Source organism: Octopus sinensis, linkage group LG11, assembly GCF_006345805.1.
Source record: "Octopus sinensis linkage group LG11, ASM634580v1, whole genome shotgun sequence".
NCBI lineage: Eukaryota > Metazoa > Mollusca > Cephalopoda > Octopoda > Octopodidae > Octopus > Octopus sinensis.
The window spans coordinates 53,425,165-53,444,575 of record NC_043007.1 but is presented as its reverse complement, the minus strand read 5'-3'; the positions used below and the strand labels follow the sequence as shown (position 1 = coordinate 53,444,575).

At 34.3% G+C, this 19,411-nt stretch overlaps 1 protein-coding gene across 1 annotated transcript; it reads left to right on the top strand.

Annotated features, from left to right (window-relative positions):
* Window positions 1–1,813: 1,813 nt before the first annotated feature.
* On the top strand, window positions 1,814–19,158 carry LOC115216964 (actin-related protein 2). Its single transcript, XM_029786435.2, has 7 exons — window positions 1,814–1,956; window positions 3,900–4,115; window positions 4,361–4,433; window positions 7,803–7,939; window positions 8,209–8,358; window positions 15,994–16,272; window positions 17,571–19,158. The coding sequence occupies exons 2-7, from the start codon at window positions 3,906–3,908 to the stop codon at window positions 17,739–17,741; spliced, it is 1,020 nt and encodes a 339-aa protein (XP_029642295.2). The 5' UTR covers window positions 1,814–1,956; window positions 3,900–3,905; the 3' UTR covers window positions 17,742–19,158.
* The last annotated feature ends 253 nt before the right edge of the window (window positions 19,159–19,411 follow it).

Sequence of the window (19,411 nt, the reverse complement as noted above, 5' to 3'; positions counted from 1 at the left end):
GTCTGGAATTTATCACTTCTATACCATAACCAGGGCCGTATATTATATTTTGACCGATTTCTTTAGTTCGGTCAAACTTGCGGTGGATTCCAGTATTTCACTTTATTCCACCTTTATGGTACACCCGTTGTGCATTAAATTCAACTGATGATCTAGTGATGTGCACAATTCTTCTTTATCAAAATTTTGTTGCATACCCATTTGAATATTAGCTGATGATTCATTTTCTATGGTGATGTTTAAACAAAATTTTAATATTTTTACCTTTTGCTCAATTTAAAATTTTAATATTTTTACCTTTTGCTCAATTTACCTGGATTTACCTGTAATTAAAGTCACTTTGAGACAAAAGTTATGCAATTGATTAAGAACCCTTTCTTTAATTATGTTCCTAATATCACATTAATATGTTGATAAGTAAAAAAGTTAGTTATTTAATGAAACAAACCTAAATTCATGATTATTTTATAATTTAATTGAAACTCATGAGGGGTGTATTTTGGTCAGAAATATAGTAACGAAAGGGTTAAGCTTCCAGATCCTTCTTCTCCATGCTGGTCGTCCTCTTAGTCCTGATCCTAAAGTCACTAACTACCAGTCTAAGTTGTGGGGTACATTCTTCACCTGGGAAGGTTTTGGCATTTATAAGCAGCCATCTTTCCCTTTTCCTGGCAAGGATGTAGTCAATTTGGCTGGTATGTCGGCCCGATCGGTAGGTGACTAGGTGGCTGGTAGGTTTCCTGAAGTTAGTGATGCAAACCATAAGATCATTTGCATCGCAGAACTCCAGCAGCCTGGTTCCCTCCTCTTTGCGGGAACCATAACCATGGCCACCATGGAAGCCCCCAGCATGTCGTCCATTGAAGTCACCAGCCACAAAGAGGTCTCTGTCATTCGTCAACGAGGTAGTCTGCAGTAGGGTGTCATATATATAATTTAACACAATATATCTGATTAATAATATCTGTTTTGATTGTGCAGTGGTGGGCGATTATAATTCACCATTCTAAAAGACCTGTGGCCGGAATATTTAAACTTTTGCAGCTGTCAACACTTTTTCTCTACAGAAACAGGCATACAGTGAGAGAAAGAGTGACAGAGAGATGAAGCTGTCAAATGTCGCTATAGAGAGAAAGTGGATGGGGACCACCTTTACTGCTTCATATCTCATCATTTTTAGTATTACTCTTAACATCATCAAAACTTCGTAATGCCAACCACTTTACAGAGTGGGCTGGATATGTGACACCAGCAAATATATATTGCACTTACAGATTCATAAAACTACTTTATCTTATTGAGTGACCCACATGGATAGCACTGGGTTATGTAACCATAGTAAATGATTAAATATTCTAAACAACCATCTGACCCAGTGGTTCCCAAACATTTTCGGACTGCCAACCCCTTGGCACCTAAGCCACATTCCTAGCCCCACTACCAACACACTTTTAAACCCTATTTTCTAAACCTGAGTGTACCATTGAAAAATTGAGATGGTGGGATATTGGGCATACATTGCACTCTTTTGGTCACCCCCATAATCGCCCCATTTTTCTTCAACACCTCCCTGGGTCTCTCCACTGCCCACTTTGGGAACCACTGATTTACCCATGTCGGCAGATTAAACCATTTTTAATTATTGTTGAATGTTAAAAAACAAGTTTGTTAAAAAGAAGCAAACATAATCTTTATCATTTTTCTTTTTCATAAAGGTTGAAAAATAGTTAGTAGAGCAATATATATGTAACTTGTGAAATGTATTAAACTAAATAATAATTGAAAATTTTTCTTATTTTCTACTTCCACATCATTTAATTATATCTTCAATACTCTTCATTTCAGTTTGTTAAATGTGGCTATGCTGGTTCCAATTTCCCCTCCCATATATTTCCATCATTAGTTGGGCACCCAATTATTCGTGCCACAAATAAAGTAGGAAATATTGAAGTCAAGGTAAGTTATATTGATTACTTTTGCTTGTAAATTTTTTTAGACTTTCATAATCTAATTATCTTATCGTGGATGTTGTCTTTATCAGTTTTTGTCATAACTATCTGGTGATTATAACAACAGTTTGCTTGGGTGCCCCCTTCTATTTAACAAATCTTTTCACTTTTTCCTTTCTTCAGATATTTACTTTCATGCAGAAATGTGTGACTACCTCCTGCACCTAAGAAATTGCTAACCCTGCCGGCTATTGTTCTGTACCATCAATAGTTCTTAGGTAATGGAAGCAATTGTGATGGGGACCACCTTTATTGCTTCATATCTCATCATTTTTAGTATTACTCTTAACATCATCAAAACTGAATAGACTATGGCTGAAAAACCTTGTAAGCTTCCTCCATATGGACTTTACTTATCTTTGATCACAAACCTTATGTTGTGTTGGTGCAACACAGCAAACCTCACTCGAATTTGGGCCACTCTTAAGGTTTAATTATCTTACACCTATTTTTCTTTACATTGACTGATTGCCATCTCAAACTTCACATGTGTGCGCATGCATATATATATGTATGTGGGAAAAACCTCAGTAAACCCCCAGATGTATGTCCTTTGTGAACAATGATTCTCAAAAATCTCTTTCAATGATGGATTTGACAACCTAGTCTCATTCAATATCATCAAAATACAGTTATCACACATCTCAAGAAAATGCATCAGTAGAATAAGTAACACAATTAAAACTATCATACTTACTAAAAAAGTTTGGTCGGGGATGCCATGAAAAGTGGCATGTTGTACACCTGTTCATATTATTCAGCACACATTTGATACTTGTTACATGAGGTAGCAGCCACGATGGTCTGCTGCAGATTTTTGCTTTTCGGTTAACAATTGATACTTTGATGCTACAGAGTTGTACATTGTTCTTTACATTATTTACAATGGATAGATAGGTGTCCTCACCTTGTTTGTTGTTACCACATTTCAGCTGATGTACTCTCTAGCCTTTATCTGGTGTTCTGGTGGAATTTTGAACCCAACCCTTTGACTAATGGGGTACTCATTCCTAAAGTATTCTTTTTTGCTGATGTTATTTTTACTGTTGATATTATTTCCTGGAAAGTGCTAAGAAAGTAAAAATGAGATCACAATTGATTCAGATTTGGAAAATTATCGGTTTTCTCACCAATTACCCCCAAATATTAAAAGCTTTGCAAAATCAAAATAGAATTCAAAGTTTCATTAGAGTAAGCAATGCTTACATTTTTATATAAAATCCTCATATTGTGTAAAAATGCTAAACGTATCTATAGTAACAGCATGAAAAATTTGATGGAATAGGAAATGGTACGTTAAAATACATTAGTGTTCAATGTCATGTTATTACATTTTTTTTTATCAAAAATAGAGCTATCGGGCTTGTAAGCAATTTCTCAGTATCACACTAATTTCTTGTCTATAGCTCTCTTGCAAAATTCACTGGTCTTCTTTCCGATGCTACTAATTATGTGACATAAGTTTCTCCTCCTCATGAACTACTTTAACAAATTCAAGACAGAAGTGCATTCTTCTGGAACTATTATTCTATTCCACTGCCTAAATATTTTTTCTTTAACCAGATGACTTTTGCTCTATATTATAAATGTTCTTTAAGCAAAAAAGTGATATGCCTCCATCGAAGTACTAATCCACACCTGTTTTGGACATTTTGCATTTGGTTCTCACAAAAATTTGTTATAACTATGTTTTTTTAAATTTTCCTTAAAGTTGATTTTCTACCAAATTTATTTTCCTTTGACTTTTCCTAAAGTAATATTTGGTTTTTATTTCTTTAAAATGTCTTTGTAAAATTTTTATGCTTGTTAAATAAATAATAGATAGAACATTAATCTAATTTTCATACAAATCCACTTTAGTTTTAGTTTAAATTCTTTTCCATTTGACAGGACTTAATGGTGGGAGAAGAGGCCAGTGCCCTTCGTTCAATGCTTGAAGTGAAATATCCAATGGAAAATGGTATTGTTCGTAACTGGGAAGATATGCTGCATGTGTATGATTACACATTTGGTCGAGACAAAATGAATATTGATACTAGCAATAGCAAAATTCTACTCACAGAACCTCCCATGAATCCAATAAAAAACAGAGAGAAAATGGTGGAGGTAAGAATGATATCAGTTCAGTTTTGCTAATATATTATGATAATTTATACAACATGCAGTTATGTCCAAAGAGAAAACAAAAAGGCTAATTAATTATTCTGTTTATATTATCAATGATAAATAGCTTTCAAAGAGAAATAAAAGATAAGTTTATTGTTGCATTGTTTGTTTCTCTTTGATATGCGGCATGATTTGTTTTATAAGTTTCCAATTCTGATGTTATTTTGCTTCTTTTTAATATACAGGTTATGTTTGAAAAATATAATTTCCATAGTGTGTACATTGCAATTCAAGCTGTTCTAACATTATATGCGCAAGGTAAACTATTTCTATCCTTTTTTTTTTCCCACTCCTATATTGTTTGAGACTGACCTGTTGACTTTTTATCACATTTTCATCTCTTCATGTCTAAATTAAATTAAACGAAATTTTTCCTTCATAAACTAGTGAGTTTAGAGTTTTTATATATTTGCCTTAATTTTATTGAAATGAAGACCAAATTGAGTATATGGAAGTTGTTTCTGATATGAAGGTACTTGGTTTTAATTTTTGATAAGTCTTTATTTCAAATGTTATTTTATTTATTAGCTTTCGATTTGATATTTGAAGCATCAAATTTATCCAACCACTTTTGTTATATCCAGTAAATCTTTGACCAAACAAATCTAACAATTTGCAACTTTATTTTTTTTATTTATAGGTCAAGTTCACATTTAGTTTCAAATTCAGTAATTTAAAATTTATCTTTATATTTATCTTGCTGGTCTTCCAAGTTTTCTGAGATTGATACCATTAATATTCCACTTAAGCTATTGCAAGTTGATGACCACAGGAAAGATAAGAGCAGAGAGGGCATTTGCAAGGACTAATGTTCTAAGGGAAAAAGAATGGGTAGTTGGGCACAATACGGGTGATGAGCGGAGGAAAGGCAAATAAATTAAAAATCTCTTGGTAGTGGTGGTACAAGAACTGCCAGCTTCTGAGGAGCACTGTAGTTGCAGTGTAAAAGGCAGACACACAGAATGTCTATGGACCAAAGATGGGCTTTATGCCAATTAGTCAGGTGACATTTCTAAGCGTGTGACCTAGGATCATTGTGCATGCAAAAGCAACACCATCCAAGATGATATGACTGCAGTATTCCATAGTCTCATCTGAGCTTTGTGGAGAGGTAGTACAACCCACAAATCTTTGAATAAAATGATGTAGTGGGATAGATTGAGATGAATAGTGGTTCTAGCAAGATGGGGCCACCCCCACACATCAAATCACTTCCTGGCCTGGTTAAGAGAGCGATTTCACTTGCCTCAACAGGTCTTCGCAAGCAGAGTTTTGTGTCCCAAGAACGAAAGGTATGCATAAGTGGACTGGCTACATCCCAGGTAGAGGCCACGGGTTATGGCCTCACTTGTCCTGCCGGGTCTTCTCACGCACAGCATACTTCCAAAGGTCTCGGTCACTAGTCATTGCCTCGGTGAGACCTAATGTTCGAAGGTCGTGCTTCACCACCTTGACCCAGGTTTTCCTGGGTCTACCTCTTCCACAGGTTCCCTCAACCACTAGGGTGTGGCACTTTTTCACACAACTATCTTCATCCATTCTCGCCACATGACCATACCAGCGCAAACGTCTCTCTTGCGCATCACAACTGATGCTTCTTAGGTGCAACTTTTCTCTCAAGGTACTTACACTCTGTCGAGTATGAACACTGACATTACACATCCATCGGAGCATACTGGCTTCATTTCTTATGAGCTTACGCATATCCTCAGCAGTTACGACCCATGTTTCACTACCATGTAGCGTGGCTGTTCGTACACATGCGTCATACAGTCTGCCTTTTACTCTGAGCAAGAGACCTTTTGTCACCAGCAGAGGTAAGAGCTCTCTGAACTTTGCCCAGGCTATTCTTACTCTACCAGTTAAACTTTCAGCACATCTGCCCCCGCTACTGACTTGGTCACCTAGGTAATGGAAACTATCAACTACTTCTAGTTTTTCTCCCTGGAATGTGGCGGAAGTTGGTCTCTGCACATTTTCAGTGTTTATTGCTCCTAAGCATCTGCCACATACAAAAACTATCTTCCTAGTTAGCCTTCCTTTGACATTGCTGCACCTCTTATGTGTCCATAGCTTACACTTGGTACATCTTATAGAGTTTCTACCCACGCCTTTTCTACAGATTGAGCAGGGCCATCTACCTGAAGGCGTTTGTGATTTGTCTACCTTCCTACTTATTAGGACTTTGGTTTTAGCTAGGTTGAGCAGAAATCAGGGAAATCCCCAAAGAGGAATGTGTTCGAGTAATTGACATTTTTGTGTGATGTATGCCATTTGGAGCATATTTTGAAAAGAACATGACTTTTATGCAAAGGGAATGATCATACACAGACCAATGTCTATGTCCAGCAAATTTTTTGAAATTTGCATGACCTTTGTAGGATTTAATATATTTTTTATGGGTTCTGTTTTTTAGGAGTTACCCAGTAATTTTTGGAAGTGAAATATTTTTTGATTCCAATTTGTGAAGTGCATTTCTAGCTATATTAAAGAAAAATTGACTGTTAGGCCAAACATTTGGAGTGATCAAAAGAGCTGTGGCTACCAGTGGTATGAACTGAACTGAATTGTTTTCATGGTACATGCAGTGCCTTTTTTTTCTTTCCGTTTTTTTGTGGGGGTGAAGACAAGATTGGCTTGACTCTGTTAGGGAATAGTTTTAGATTCTCTGTATCCATATACTATTCCCTAACAGAGTCAATACAGGTTTTGGTGTGAGGTATTTAGGTTGCATGTGGATAGTGCTTGGGTGAAGATGGTTATGGAAGAGTGAAAGATGAGATCCTCTGAGTCTGAGTAAGTGTTATTGGGTCATTGGATATAGAAGTTACCATTATGATGACAAAGATTGATAGTTCAAGAGAATGCAGAGCCAGAGACAGTGCTTTTCTGTAGGGCATCCACCCTACTTCCCAAAATTACAGTATGTTCCTCTGTTAAGAAAGAGACCAAAGGTCTAGCTTTGGAGTGCAGTGTGTGAATGAAATGGAAGGGACATTACTTGTAGCCTTGTTGATTTGAACCATGTGAATCACTGGTTAAAATTGCTCACCTACAAGTTACATCCATTTTTCATTTTAAAAGATTGGTAACTTCCTATTGCACTGTTGCAGCCTTTGTTGACAAAGCTCTTTCTATTCTACATTATCAACTCTATCATTCCCCAGTGTTCAGTTCAGTCCTTCACTCTTTTGTTTATATATCCAATGACCTATTGACAGCCAGGTAAAAGTGGAAACTATATATGCACAGACACCACTTTTCAGAGTGCAATTTTGAATAAAGGGAGAAGCGTGGACAACAGAGATGGATTTGGGAAATTTGTATCTTGGACAGCATTAAGATGTGAGATGTGTGGGGTCTAGGCTGAAATGAATTATACAAGTGTTAAAAAAGGGAAGAGAGAATTAACCAAACAGATTAATATGGGGAAATGTAAAAAGCGATGGTACATCACAGAAAATACCTGCTTGAAGACAAATCCAGATGCTTCCAACAAATAAATGCTTGCTAGGTGGTGACATTAAAAAGGTGGTATGATGTGCCTACCTCTCAGAAAAATAAAATGTTTAATGTAATTTGTCAGAATCAGCTATTTATAAAAATCTTGTTTGTTAATCATTGTAGGGTTACAGACAGGAGTAGTTGTGGATTCTGGTGATGGTGTAACTCATATTTGCCCAGTTTATGAAGGGTTCTCTTTACCTCACTTAACACGGCGTCTTGATATTGCTGGTAGAGATATTACTAAATATCTTATTAAGGTATGTTCACACTACCATTATACTCAATCATTTACTAAGTAATTAAAGTCTAATTTGTTTGAAATACTTGAGATTTTTATCAACATCCTTTTCAGGATCTTAAAAATTACATCTGTAAGAGGAATAGTGGCTGTAATATTATTGTTAGATTTCTTGCTCCCCCCACCTCCCTCCCCCTCTCTTTCTTTGATTGTGTTCCTGTGCAAAGCATACTACTTCATATGTTCCATTCCTTTCTCAACTAGTTTAACCTTTTTTTTCTCCTCCAGCTGCTGCTTTTAAGAGGTTATGCTTTCAATCACTCTGCTGATTTTGAAACTGTTCGTATTATGAAAGAAAAGCTTTGTTATGTAGCATATGATGTAGTCCAAGAACAACAACTTGCTCTTGAAACAACCGTCTTGGTGGAGTCTTATACAGTGAGTATTGCCATTAGTGTGTTTACATATATATATATATATATCATCATCATCATCATTTAGCATCCGCTTTCCATGCTAGCATGGGTTGGACGGTTCAACTGGAGTCTGGGAAGCCAGAAGTCTGCACCAGGCCCAGTCTGATCTGGCAATGTTTCTACGGCTGGATGCCCTTCCTAACGCCAACCACTCCGTGAGTGTAGTGGGTGCTTTTTACGTGCCACCGGTACAGGTGCCAGGCGTGGCTGGCAACGGCCGCAATCGGATGGTGCTTTTTACGTGCCACCGGCACGGAGGCTAGTCGGGGTGGCACTGGCAACGGCCACGGTCAGGTGGTGCTTTTTATGTGCCACCGGCACGGGGGCCAGGCGAGGCTGGCAACAGCCGATCGGATGGTGCTTTTTATGTGCCACCGGCACAGAGGCCAGTTAGGGCGGCGCTGGCAAAGGCCACGATCGGATGGTTCGCTTATGTGCCACCAGCACTGGTATCACAGCTGCAATTTCCATTTATGTTGATCGACTTCGATTTTGGTTCTGATTTCTGATTTTTTGATTTTCACTTGCCTCAACGGGTCTTCACAAGTGGAGTTTTGTATCCCAAGAAGGAAAGGTATGCATAAGTTGACTGGCTACATCCCAGGTAGAGGCCACGGGTTATGGTCTCACTAGTCCTGCCGGGTCTTCTCACGCACAGCATACTTCCATAGGTCTCGGTCTTTAGTCATTTCCTTGGTGAGACCTAAAGTTCGAAGGTCGTGCTTCACCACATAGAATGTTATGTAAGGTATAAGTTAGAGGTGTTAAACCCTCTAAGAGATAGAAGTATCCAAAGGCACTCCTGGTAATTACCTCAGTAAGTATGGTCTTTGGTATAAGGTATATGACAGCAGATATATGGAGGATAAGAAAATGGAGGGAAAGCAGCAAGTAGAACTGTGTCTGTTGTGCTAAAAACCCATTATTTAATTAATTAAGCAAGGTGAGGGTAAGAGCGCGTTTACAGCTGTTTCTGTGTACCAAACTTGAGGTAAATAGGTGTTTAACTCGTTGCAAATGGTAGACATCATCAGAACAAAGAAAAAGAAGGTGGAGATAGACAAAGAGGGGAATAGAGCGAAAGATAGAAAGAGAAATCGGAAAAGAAAAGGTTCAATGATTCAAAAGTCTTACATTTTAGTTGTGTTCAAGGTTCATTAAATTCATTATGAGGTAATTGAAGAATAGAGGGTGGTTGAATCCGAAGTCTTGTAGGTAGTTATTAGCATGGCTTCCACGTGTCTGCCTGTTTAGTTAGTTGACCAGTGGTGTAATCTGAAGGAGTTATCCCTAATTATGGATATCTGGTGTGGTTAATAGGAGCTAAGTGTCACTAACATAGGTTGTGGGTAATTCGTATATTTGCTGAGGAAGCCGAAAATGAGGGTAAAGTTTATATCTAGCATGAGTGCACGGAATAATATTTATGCTTGAGAAGTGCAATGAAAAGGTAAAAAAAAAGATAGAGGAGGAAATTAATGTGTAAAAGAGTTGGTAGTTCTTGACAGGAAAGAATTATAGGGATAAGGTAGACTAGCATAGAAAGTAGCTTAGGTGTATTAGTTATTTATTGATAATGTGGGTTGGAGTAGGCTAGCATAAGATATGTATATTTTTATTTATTTATGTTGTTGGTTGGATATGTGTAATCTAGTAAGGCTGATAATTAGGTCTGCTAATAACATTTAAGCTAGGAGATAGTGGTGTTTATAGGAATGAGTGGGTTTAACAAAACTTAGAGAATACAAATCTGCCTTTATGCAGACAAAAAATATTATTTTCATATTTCTTATTGAGTAGCGGTGATTTGGCCACTAATATTAGTAGTTTTTCTGTTACACAGAACTGACAGCACTTACTGTTAATGGTATAAGACAAAGTTTTTGCTAGGATATGCCATTCTAAGCTATAGTTGATTTTTTTTTCTTTTATTTCCCAAATGTAGCTACTGTAGAGTTTGCTTTACTTCTATTTCTAAATGCAGATTGGTGGGAATTGTATCTGAGTATCATTTCATTTACATGGCTTTCATATAAGATTTCGTATGGTTATTTGCAAGTACATCGCATTGGTATATTACGTTTTTTATTTTGCACCTATTGGAGAATTGACACTCATTTCTGTCTCTAGCCACATAAATTATTTGGTTTATCTGTGCTTATGTTATGTTGAGTGGGGTAATTATTTATCAGGTCTGTGTTTGCGGGTTGGCTATTAGGAACAAGATTAATTCCATTTGCTTGTTGGCTGTTATGTTTTATACTGGTATTTTTCCTAGTTTTGTAGAAAGTGTCTAGCTTATTATTGTTGATCGAGGCTATGATGGTAGCTAGGTTATTAGTAAGGCTGTGGCCTACTCTAATATTATTCTTAAAGATTCCTGAGTATTTGTTATTTAAGTTCAAGTCTTTATCTCTAAATCTCATTATGGAGTGAACTATGTTAGATTTAAGCTGCATTGTGTAAGGGATTATTAACCAGATCTTATCGCTATTTCGTTTATTTTTAATATTAATTTTGGTGTAGAAGCTATCCTCAGTATTCGTATAGAGTGTAAAGTTACTGTTATGATTATTATATTTCTTTCTATAGTTATTTTTATTTCTATTATTGTTAGTGTGGGTTTTATTGAGGTTATTTCCTGTACGGTTTTCTTAAGTTATATGGCTTGGTGTTATCAATTTTCACTGGGGTTATATTGGTTCTTTGAGGTTCGTTGCTTTTATTCTTATTAATATTAAAATTTTTATTATTATTATTATTATTGTTAGTTGTGTTAGTATTCTTAATTTTATTATTAATTTTCACATTTTTGGTATTAGTTTTTTAATGTTGTTAGTTATCGTAGTTTGAATCTTAGCATTATTTCTACAGATTAATAACAATAATATCAAAAAAAAAATCTGTAGAAATAATGCTAAGATTCAAACTAAGATTTGGTTAATAATCCTCTATGCCAGGGGTCACCAAACTTTTTTCATGGTAAGCCAGATATAGCTAAAAGAATGCCAAACGCAGGCCAGATAAATATTTTGTTCAATTCAGTACAATAGAGAATACACTGAATATACACAAAAAATAAAGACAGTCATCCTATTTATTTATCAATATATAAAATACACAAAATAATAAAAACAATAAGCATATTTTAATAATACCAAAATATTTCCAAATTAGAATTTTTAGAATAAGTGCACACATAGCTGAATTGCATAAAAAGTAAGCAGCACAAAGGTTAATGAGATTTGTGAAACTGGCATTTTGCTTTCAAAATATCATCAACATTTGCTTTGTGATTGCTGCAGCCAACCATAAGAAATGCTTTCAAGTGTTCATCAGTGAGCCTTGTTCGATGTATTGACTTCACACACTTCATTTTTGAAAAAGGTCGCTCGCAAACATAAGTTGTTCCAAAAACTGATGCCATACCTGAGGCAAATTTTTTCAATTTTGAAAACTCATCAGCAGGCAAGCTGTAATAAAATTCAATGAGTTTTCCTTTTGTGTGCTTCTCTTTCAACCAGGTATTAGCTTGCAAATCAATAAGCTCCAGTTGTAGTTCAGTTGGCATGTTATCAAGATTACAGCCAAAGGGATTCTCAAACAAAAGAATTTCATTCTCAATTCTGTCAAGATCTGAAAATCTTTGAGTAAAATGCTTATTTAAGTCCTGAATAATTTTTTTCTGAAACTCGAGGTTAATATGTTCCACATTTTCTGTGCAAAACTCTTGAACACACTGTAAATGAAAGAAGTTTCCTCCTTCAAGTTGTGCTTCAATGATAGCTTTCTCCGAAATGCTGTAATAATTCTGTAGAGATCACAGACAAGGTTATTCTTTCCTTGCAGTTTTAAATTCAATTCATTCATATGAGAAGTAACATCAACTAAAAATGACAACTTTGATAACCATGAAAGATCTGACAGCTGTGAATCAGCTCTATTCTTTTCGGTGAGAAAAAGATCTGTTTCTCTTTGGAGCTTATAAAAATGAAACGGGACTTTACCGCAACTGGGCCATCTCGCTTTTGTGTAGTAAGGCAAGTCACAGAAATTAGAATCCATTTCTTCAAGGAAAGCCTGGAACTATCGGTAATCAAGCCCATGATTCCGAATAAAGTTCACCACAGTTGTAACTGGTTTTAATATGCAAGAAATATCTAAGTATTTTCCACAGGGTGCTTGCTGATGTATAATGCAGTATATAAACAGAGCTTTCAGAAGTTGAAGCTCCTCCAAATTGGTCTGGATCCACCCTACCGAACCCTTCCTCACTCCTGCCATGTTTTTCCCTCCATCAGCTGTAACACATCGAAGCTGATTCCATTGAAGGTTATAGTTTTGAAAAGTTTTCTGCACCTCTATGAAAATATCTTCTCCAGTTGTTGTTCTATGTATACTGCAAACAGATGCCATTTCTCCTATAATCACAAAGCTGCAATTAATACCACGAATGAACACAAGTTGTGACGTACTAGTGAGATCAGTAGACTCTTCCATTGCAAGAGAATACCTCAAAATTTTCTCAGATTTCTCATGTATCTGTAACTATATTCTCTCCAAGTTCTTCCATTCTCCGCACAACTAAACTTGCTGAAAGGCTGATACAGCCAAACATGTTAGCTTTTTCAGGACACAATTCATTTGCTGCTTCCATCATGCACTCTTTTATAAAGTTTCCGTCAGTAAATGGTTTTCCTTGCTCTGCCAACTTATTCACTATTTTGTAACTTACACAAATGATAGATTCGTTTTCAACAAACATTTTCATAAAGAAATTCCTTTGAGATTCCAAACTATGTTTCATAGATTCAAATTTCTCGGACCACAACTTTCGGGAATATTTAGAATGTGTTGAGAGATGTTTTGCTTCATAGTGACGACAAATATTGTATTCTTTCATAACAGCAACTCTTTTGTTGCATATCAGGCAACTAGCTTTCTGGTCATTTGTTTCTCCAAAGAAGTACTTTTCTCCCCATTCCTTATTGAAAATGCTACATACACCATCAACCTTTCTCTTCTTAGTAGCCATAACGATGGGTGAAGGAAAAACAAAAGCAGTCTTAGGCCTTGGCATCAGATATTCTCGTTTTAATTGTAATCACAAATAACTGACTAGCTCGAGGCACATATGAGGTACTGTAGTAATTATTATGGCGCATGAAATACATAGTGTGTGACATGACTGACTCAGTATACATATGACATGCGTAATCTAAGAAGTGTAAGAAGCAGTATAAAAGCAAGTTTATTTTTTTCAGCATACGACAGTGGGCCAGACAAATTGATGTCACGGGCCGGATCCGGCCCGTAAGCCATAGTTTGGTGACCCATGCTTTTCGCGATGCAGCTTAAATCTAACATAGTTCATTCCATAATGAGATTTAGAGATAAAGACTTGAACTTAAATAACAAATACTCAGGAATCTTTAAGAATAAAATTAGAGTAGTAACCTAGCTACCATCATAGCCTCGATCAACAATAGACGTTTTCTACAAAACTAGAAAAATACCAGCATAAAACATAACAGCCAACAAGCAAGTAGAATTAATCTCGTCCCGCAAAAAACACAGACCTGATAAATAATTACCCCACTCAACATAACGTAAGCACAGATAAACCAAATAATTTATGTGGCTAGAGACAGAAATGAGTGTCAGTTCTCCAATAGGTAAAAAACAAAAAACGTAATATACCAATGCAATGTATTCACAAATAACCATACAAAATCTTATATTAGAGCCATGAAAATTGAAATGATACTTAGATGCAATTCCCACCAATCTGCATTTAGAAATAGAGGTAAAACAAACTCTACAGGACTTAGTAGCTACATTTGGGAAATAAAAGAAAAAAAAATCAACTATAGCTTAGAATGGCATATCCTAGCAAAAACTTCGTCTTATACAATTAACAGTAAGCGCTGTCAGTTCTGTGTAACAGAAAAACTACTAATATTAGTGGCCAAATCACCGCTACTCAATAAGAAATATGAAAATAATATTTTTTGTCTGCATAAAGGCAGATTTGTATTCTCTAAGTTTTGTTAAACCCACTCATTCCTATAAACACCACTATCTCCTAGCTTAAATGTTATTAGCAGACCTAATTATCAGCCTTACTAGATTACACATATCCAACCAACAACATAAATAAATAAAAATATACATATCTTATGCTAGCCTACTCCAACCCACATTATCAATAAATAACTAATACACCTAAGCTACTTTCTATGCTAGTCTACCTTATCCCTATAATTCTTTCCTGTCAAGAACTACCAACTCTTTTACACATTAATTTCCTCCTCTATCTTTTTCTTTACACTTCTCATTGCACTTCTCAAGCATAAATATTATTCCATTACTTTGTATTTACATGCTTAATTGCACTCATGCTAGATATAAACTTTACCCTCATTTTCGGCTTCCTCTGCAAATATACGAATTACCCACAACCTATGTTAGTGACACTTAGCTCATATTAACCACACCAGATATCCATAATTAGGGATAACTCCTTCAGATAACTAAACAGGCAGACACGTGGAAGCCATGCTAATAACTACCTACAAGACTTCGGATTCTGATGATGTCTACCATTTGCAACAAGGTAAACACCTATTTACCTCAACTTTGGTACATAGAAACAGCTGTAAACTCACTCTTACTTTCATCTTGCTTAATTAAATAATGGCTTTTTAGCACAACAGACACACTTCTATTTGTTGTTTTTTTTTTTTTCATTTTCTTATCGTCTAAGATTATATATATATATATAAATTGAGATAGGGGTTGTAAATGCAACCCTCCATGGAATAACATATATCCAATATACTGCTAGTGAAGTACCCAACAAAGTTAATACATAAATGTTAATTATTGCGATGCAATCAATTCATTTACTGTATTATATGGGCAAAGGTAAAATGATTTACCACAAATTACTAATACAAGATAAGAAAATGGAGAAAGATGTATTTCTCCATTTTCTTATCTTGTATATATATATATATATATATACAAATGTATATGTATGCACACACACACACATATCTTGAACAATTTATGTTCAACATGGAAGCAACTCAAAATACTTCAAAAGAGCCAGCACAAACTATGCTGTGTTGCAGATTCATCTAACCATTGTCTACTTGGAAATACGTAAGTGAAACATGATTAGATTAACAATTAATCTTTTTTAATCCTGTTTATCTCTAATTAATTTGCTTATAATGCAACATTTCAAAATATTGTTTGTCAGTTGGTCCTTATATTCATTGATTACTTAATCAGTTCAATTTTTGACTTGGATATTACCAAATTCAGTTGCTAGTCTCCATTAAAATATTAAATTTAAAACTTATTTTAATGTTAGATTAATACTGAAAGTTTGTGTCCAAATTCTTTTCCACGAAAATGAAGGTAATGGTTGAACAGTTACAACAATGGTTGTAACTTTGTAACTGATGGAGCTGTATAACTCTTTTTTGATGATATGGTAATTGTCTTCATCTTTTTTTTTTTTACTTACACAGTGTGATATAAATAAGAATAAAAACCTAATCTATTATAAAATGGTTTTATTATATAGCTTCCTGATGGTCGAGTTATAAAAGTTGGTGGTGAAAGATTCGAAGCTCCTGAAGCATTGTTCCAGCCCCATCTAATAAACATTGAAGGTGTTGGTGTTGCCGAATTACTCTTCAATACTATACAGGCAGCAGACATTGATACACGCACTGAATTCTATAAACATATTGTGCTGTCTGGTGGCTCAACTATGTATCCTGGCCTTCCTAGTCGTTTAGAAAGAGAACTCAAACAACTTTATCTTGAACGAGTGCTTAAAGGAAATTCATCAAAACTTTCAGTAAGTTTTTTTTTGTTGATCTAGTTTAATTTTAAAATACCACCCTACAATAACTAGAATTATGACTTTGCTACACACTTCTATCTATAAATATGCCAAACATTATTCTTTTAATGCATATGTTTGATGTACATTAAAATGAAAATATGTCATACATTATTAAATTTAGTTGACTGTAACCTTGTTCAAAAAATGTACTAAGAAAGTAATCTCTTTCTATTAACTACCATTTTGTTTTCATACTTTAATTTTTATCTTTTAATTTTCTCTTTACATATATATCTACATACACACTCTCACCTATTGATTTTAACTATATAATAGTTATTTTTTAATATTTTATTGAATTTGCAATTTGGCAAGTGTTATTGAGCCTAATTTTATCATTTTGAAACTATTTTGTTTGATTAAAAGAAGCAAAATGGTTGTGGAATTATGGTTTTGAGTTTACTGACCATGTCCAAAATCCTTATAGCATTGTGTTGTGCTTCTCTCTTGCCTAACAATGGATTCTATTCTCATTCCATGAATGAATGGTTTGTGTTAAAGACATATGGCAATAAAGCCAAAATATCTGAATTTACAAAGGTATCCTGGACTATGATTGATTCTTATAATTAAATTGGAAGAGATAAGTTTTGATCTAATTTGACTTAACCTTCTTAGTCATTTAGAGACCACATTCTAAAATCTGCAACTAAATGCATTTTCTAAACCATCCAAACTAAGATTTTAAACATTAAGGTGCTAGTTTAACTCGAATGTCATGATTCATGCCCTGTCACCTTACTGATTTACTCTGAATCATCTTTACATTAACACCTTAAAGTAGTAACGATGGTCAAGATAGATGAATGCAAAACTAAAAATGTTAATGTCCTTCTTCTGAGATAAAATCCTATTAGGCTCGACTATCTTGCATTTTATTTGTAGACAACAAAATAAAAATACAAGTAATATATTATTCATTTCTATTTGTTTTATCTTTCCCCTAAAATCAAATTGGTTTAATGCATAGTTAAAAGTAGCCATTAGTAAATATATCCTGCTTTAAAGCATTTATTCCGATGATTTAGTAGAAGCAACATTGAATGATAATATGTAAAATTATTTATAATGAAAAAATCTTTAATTAACGTGCAAATGGGAACTAACATAAATGATTGCTTTTAAACTTCCTTTTCAATCTTCAAAATTTGTAATAGGGTTTAATATTAATTTTGAAAATATCTGTTTTGATTTTATCTGTTTCATTTGAATCCTTATTGAAAGATATTCTAATGTATTTTAATTTTCAGAAATTTAAAATTCGAATAGAAGACCCACCTCGCAGAAAGCATATGGTATTTTTAGGTGGTGCTGTCTTAGCAGATATTATGAAAGATAAAGATTCTTTTTGGATGACTAAAGAAGAATACATGGAAAAAGGCCTAAGGGTTCTTGAAAAACTTGGTATCAATTCCAAATAGTTTTAAATAATTTCTAGGTACACAATACACATATACTGAGAATATTATGCATGCGTGTGCACGCACACACACACACACACTGACTTACATTGTAATCTTTTGAAGTATTTGATAATGCATAGTGTTGTGTACCTGTAATATAAATGAAAAAGATGCACATGATTATGAACTACAATGTCAACTAAAGTTGTTGGTCAGTCTAGTCTTCCACTGCCATTTAATTTATCAGTATCCTTTTAGGCTCTACTGATTTTAATCTATCTCTTGTGGGATTAGATTTTTTTATTTTTTGGAGCTTTATTCTTAACTAACTTAATCAGATATTTTATTTTTACCTGGTAAAGTTAACTATGTATTGTAATATCCAATTCTCAATTGAGAATTTCTAGCTTAAATTTTTTTTTTTTTTTTAAAGCCTTGCCTTTAATTTTCACAGCAAAACTCTACTTATCTCAAAACAGCTTTTTGCCTGAGTATCTAACAATGGCAGGAAAGTATTTCTGAAAAGTTATTACCCAACAATATTTGAGTGAGTCCTGTCATATGTTGTATAAATTTATCCCTTGTAATGCATGATTATCAGATTGTTTTGATTTTAATATGCCATTATACTGATTGTATATCATACAAGTATTGAGAAACTATACTTTAGACATGGATAGTATCATGATGTTGGCATACCATATGAGTATTATGATGAGAAAATTAGCTGTAGTCTTTGAAGGAAGTAAAATGAATGCTTCACAGCTATATATGATATAAAGGGTATAGCATTAATTGTTTGCAAATCATGTTATGTGGATTGCATCATAGAAACTGTATAATACTGTTCATATAGTATAAGGATTACTATATACTATACACTCACTATATAATAAAGATTATGATAGAATAATTCTATGGACCATATTGCATATTAGTTTAATGAACTTTTACTATATGCTGGATATAACAATGCTTGTTTAATTGAAAGCCATTTTTTAAAATCAAGGCTTTTCGTTTTCATATTTTTTATATCAAAAGTTAATCTACATAAAAAGAATGTTCTTAAATGTTAGATAAAAGTTTAATGTTGACAGATTTTTTAATAATTGATATCAAAATAATGTGATTGTACATCTGCTGGCTGATATTCTGACAGCCAGCATTTATCTTTGAGATCGCTTCAACTACACATATTTTCAAAGCTTTTTATTTTCTTCTGTTTAATCTATTCAAATATAATTACCACCAAGTTTACGTACAACTAAACAATATGAGACTGTCGTTATCAATAAAACAGTCTAAATTGTGACATATTGGATGACTAATTCATTTAGCTAAAGAAAGGTCTTTTTTATATTTTAAGCAATTTGTATTGTACTTTAAATGCCTTGTTATTGGAAGACATTAAAACATATTTGTAGAATTTCTTTTACAAGTTATTGTGTTCACTTTTACAAATGTTTTACATAACTCCAAGCATGCACAAGTAGGTAAACAAATAAAAGATAGTAGCTCTCATCATGTGTAGTTGGAGTTGCATTTAATAATATGCTTGCTCAGCTTCATGTTACTCAGTTTTGCAGATGCTGACATGTGTTTACATTTTCAGTTGCTCAAAGTTACACACTGATTCCCTATGACTGAAGATGTAAGATGTATATCTGCACATAAAAAACTTAGAGTAA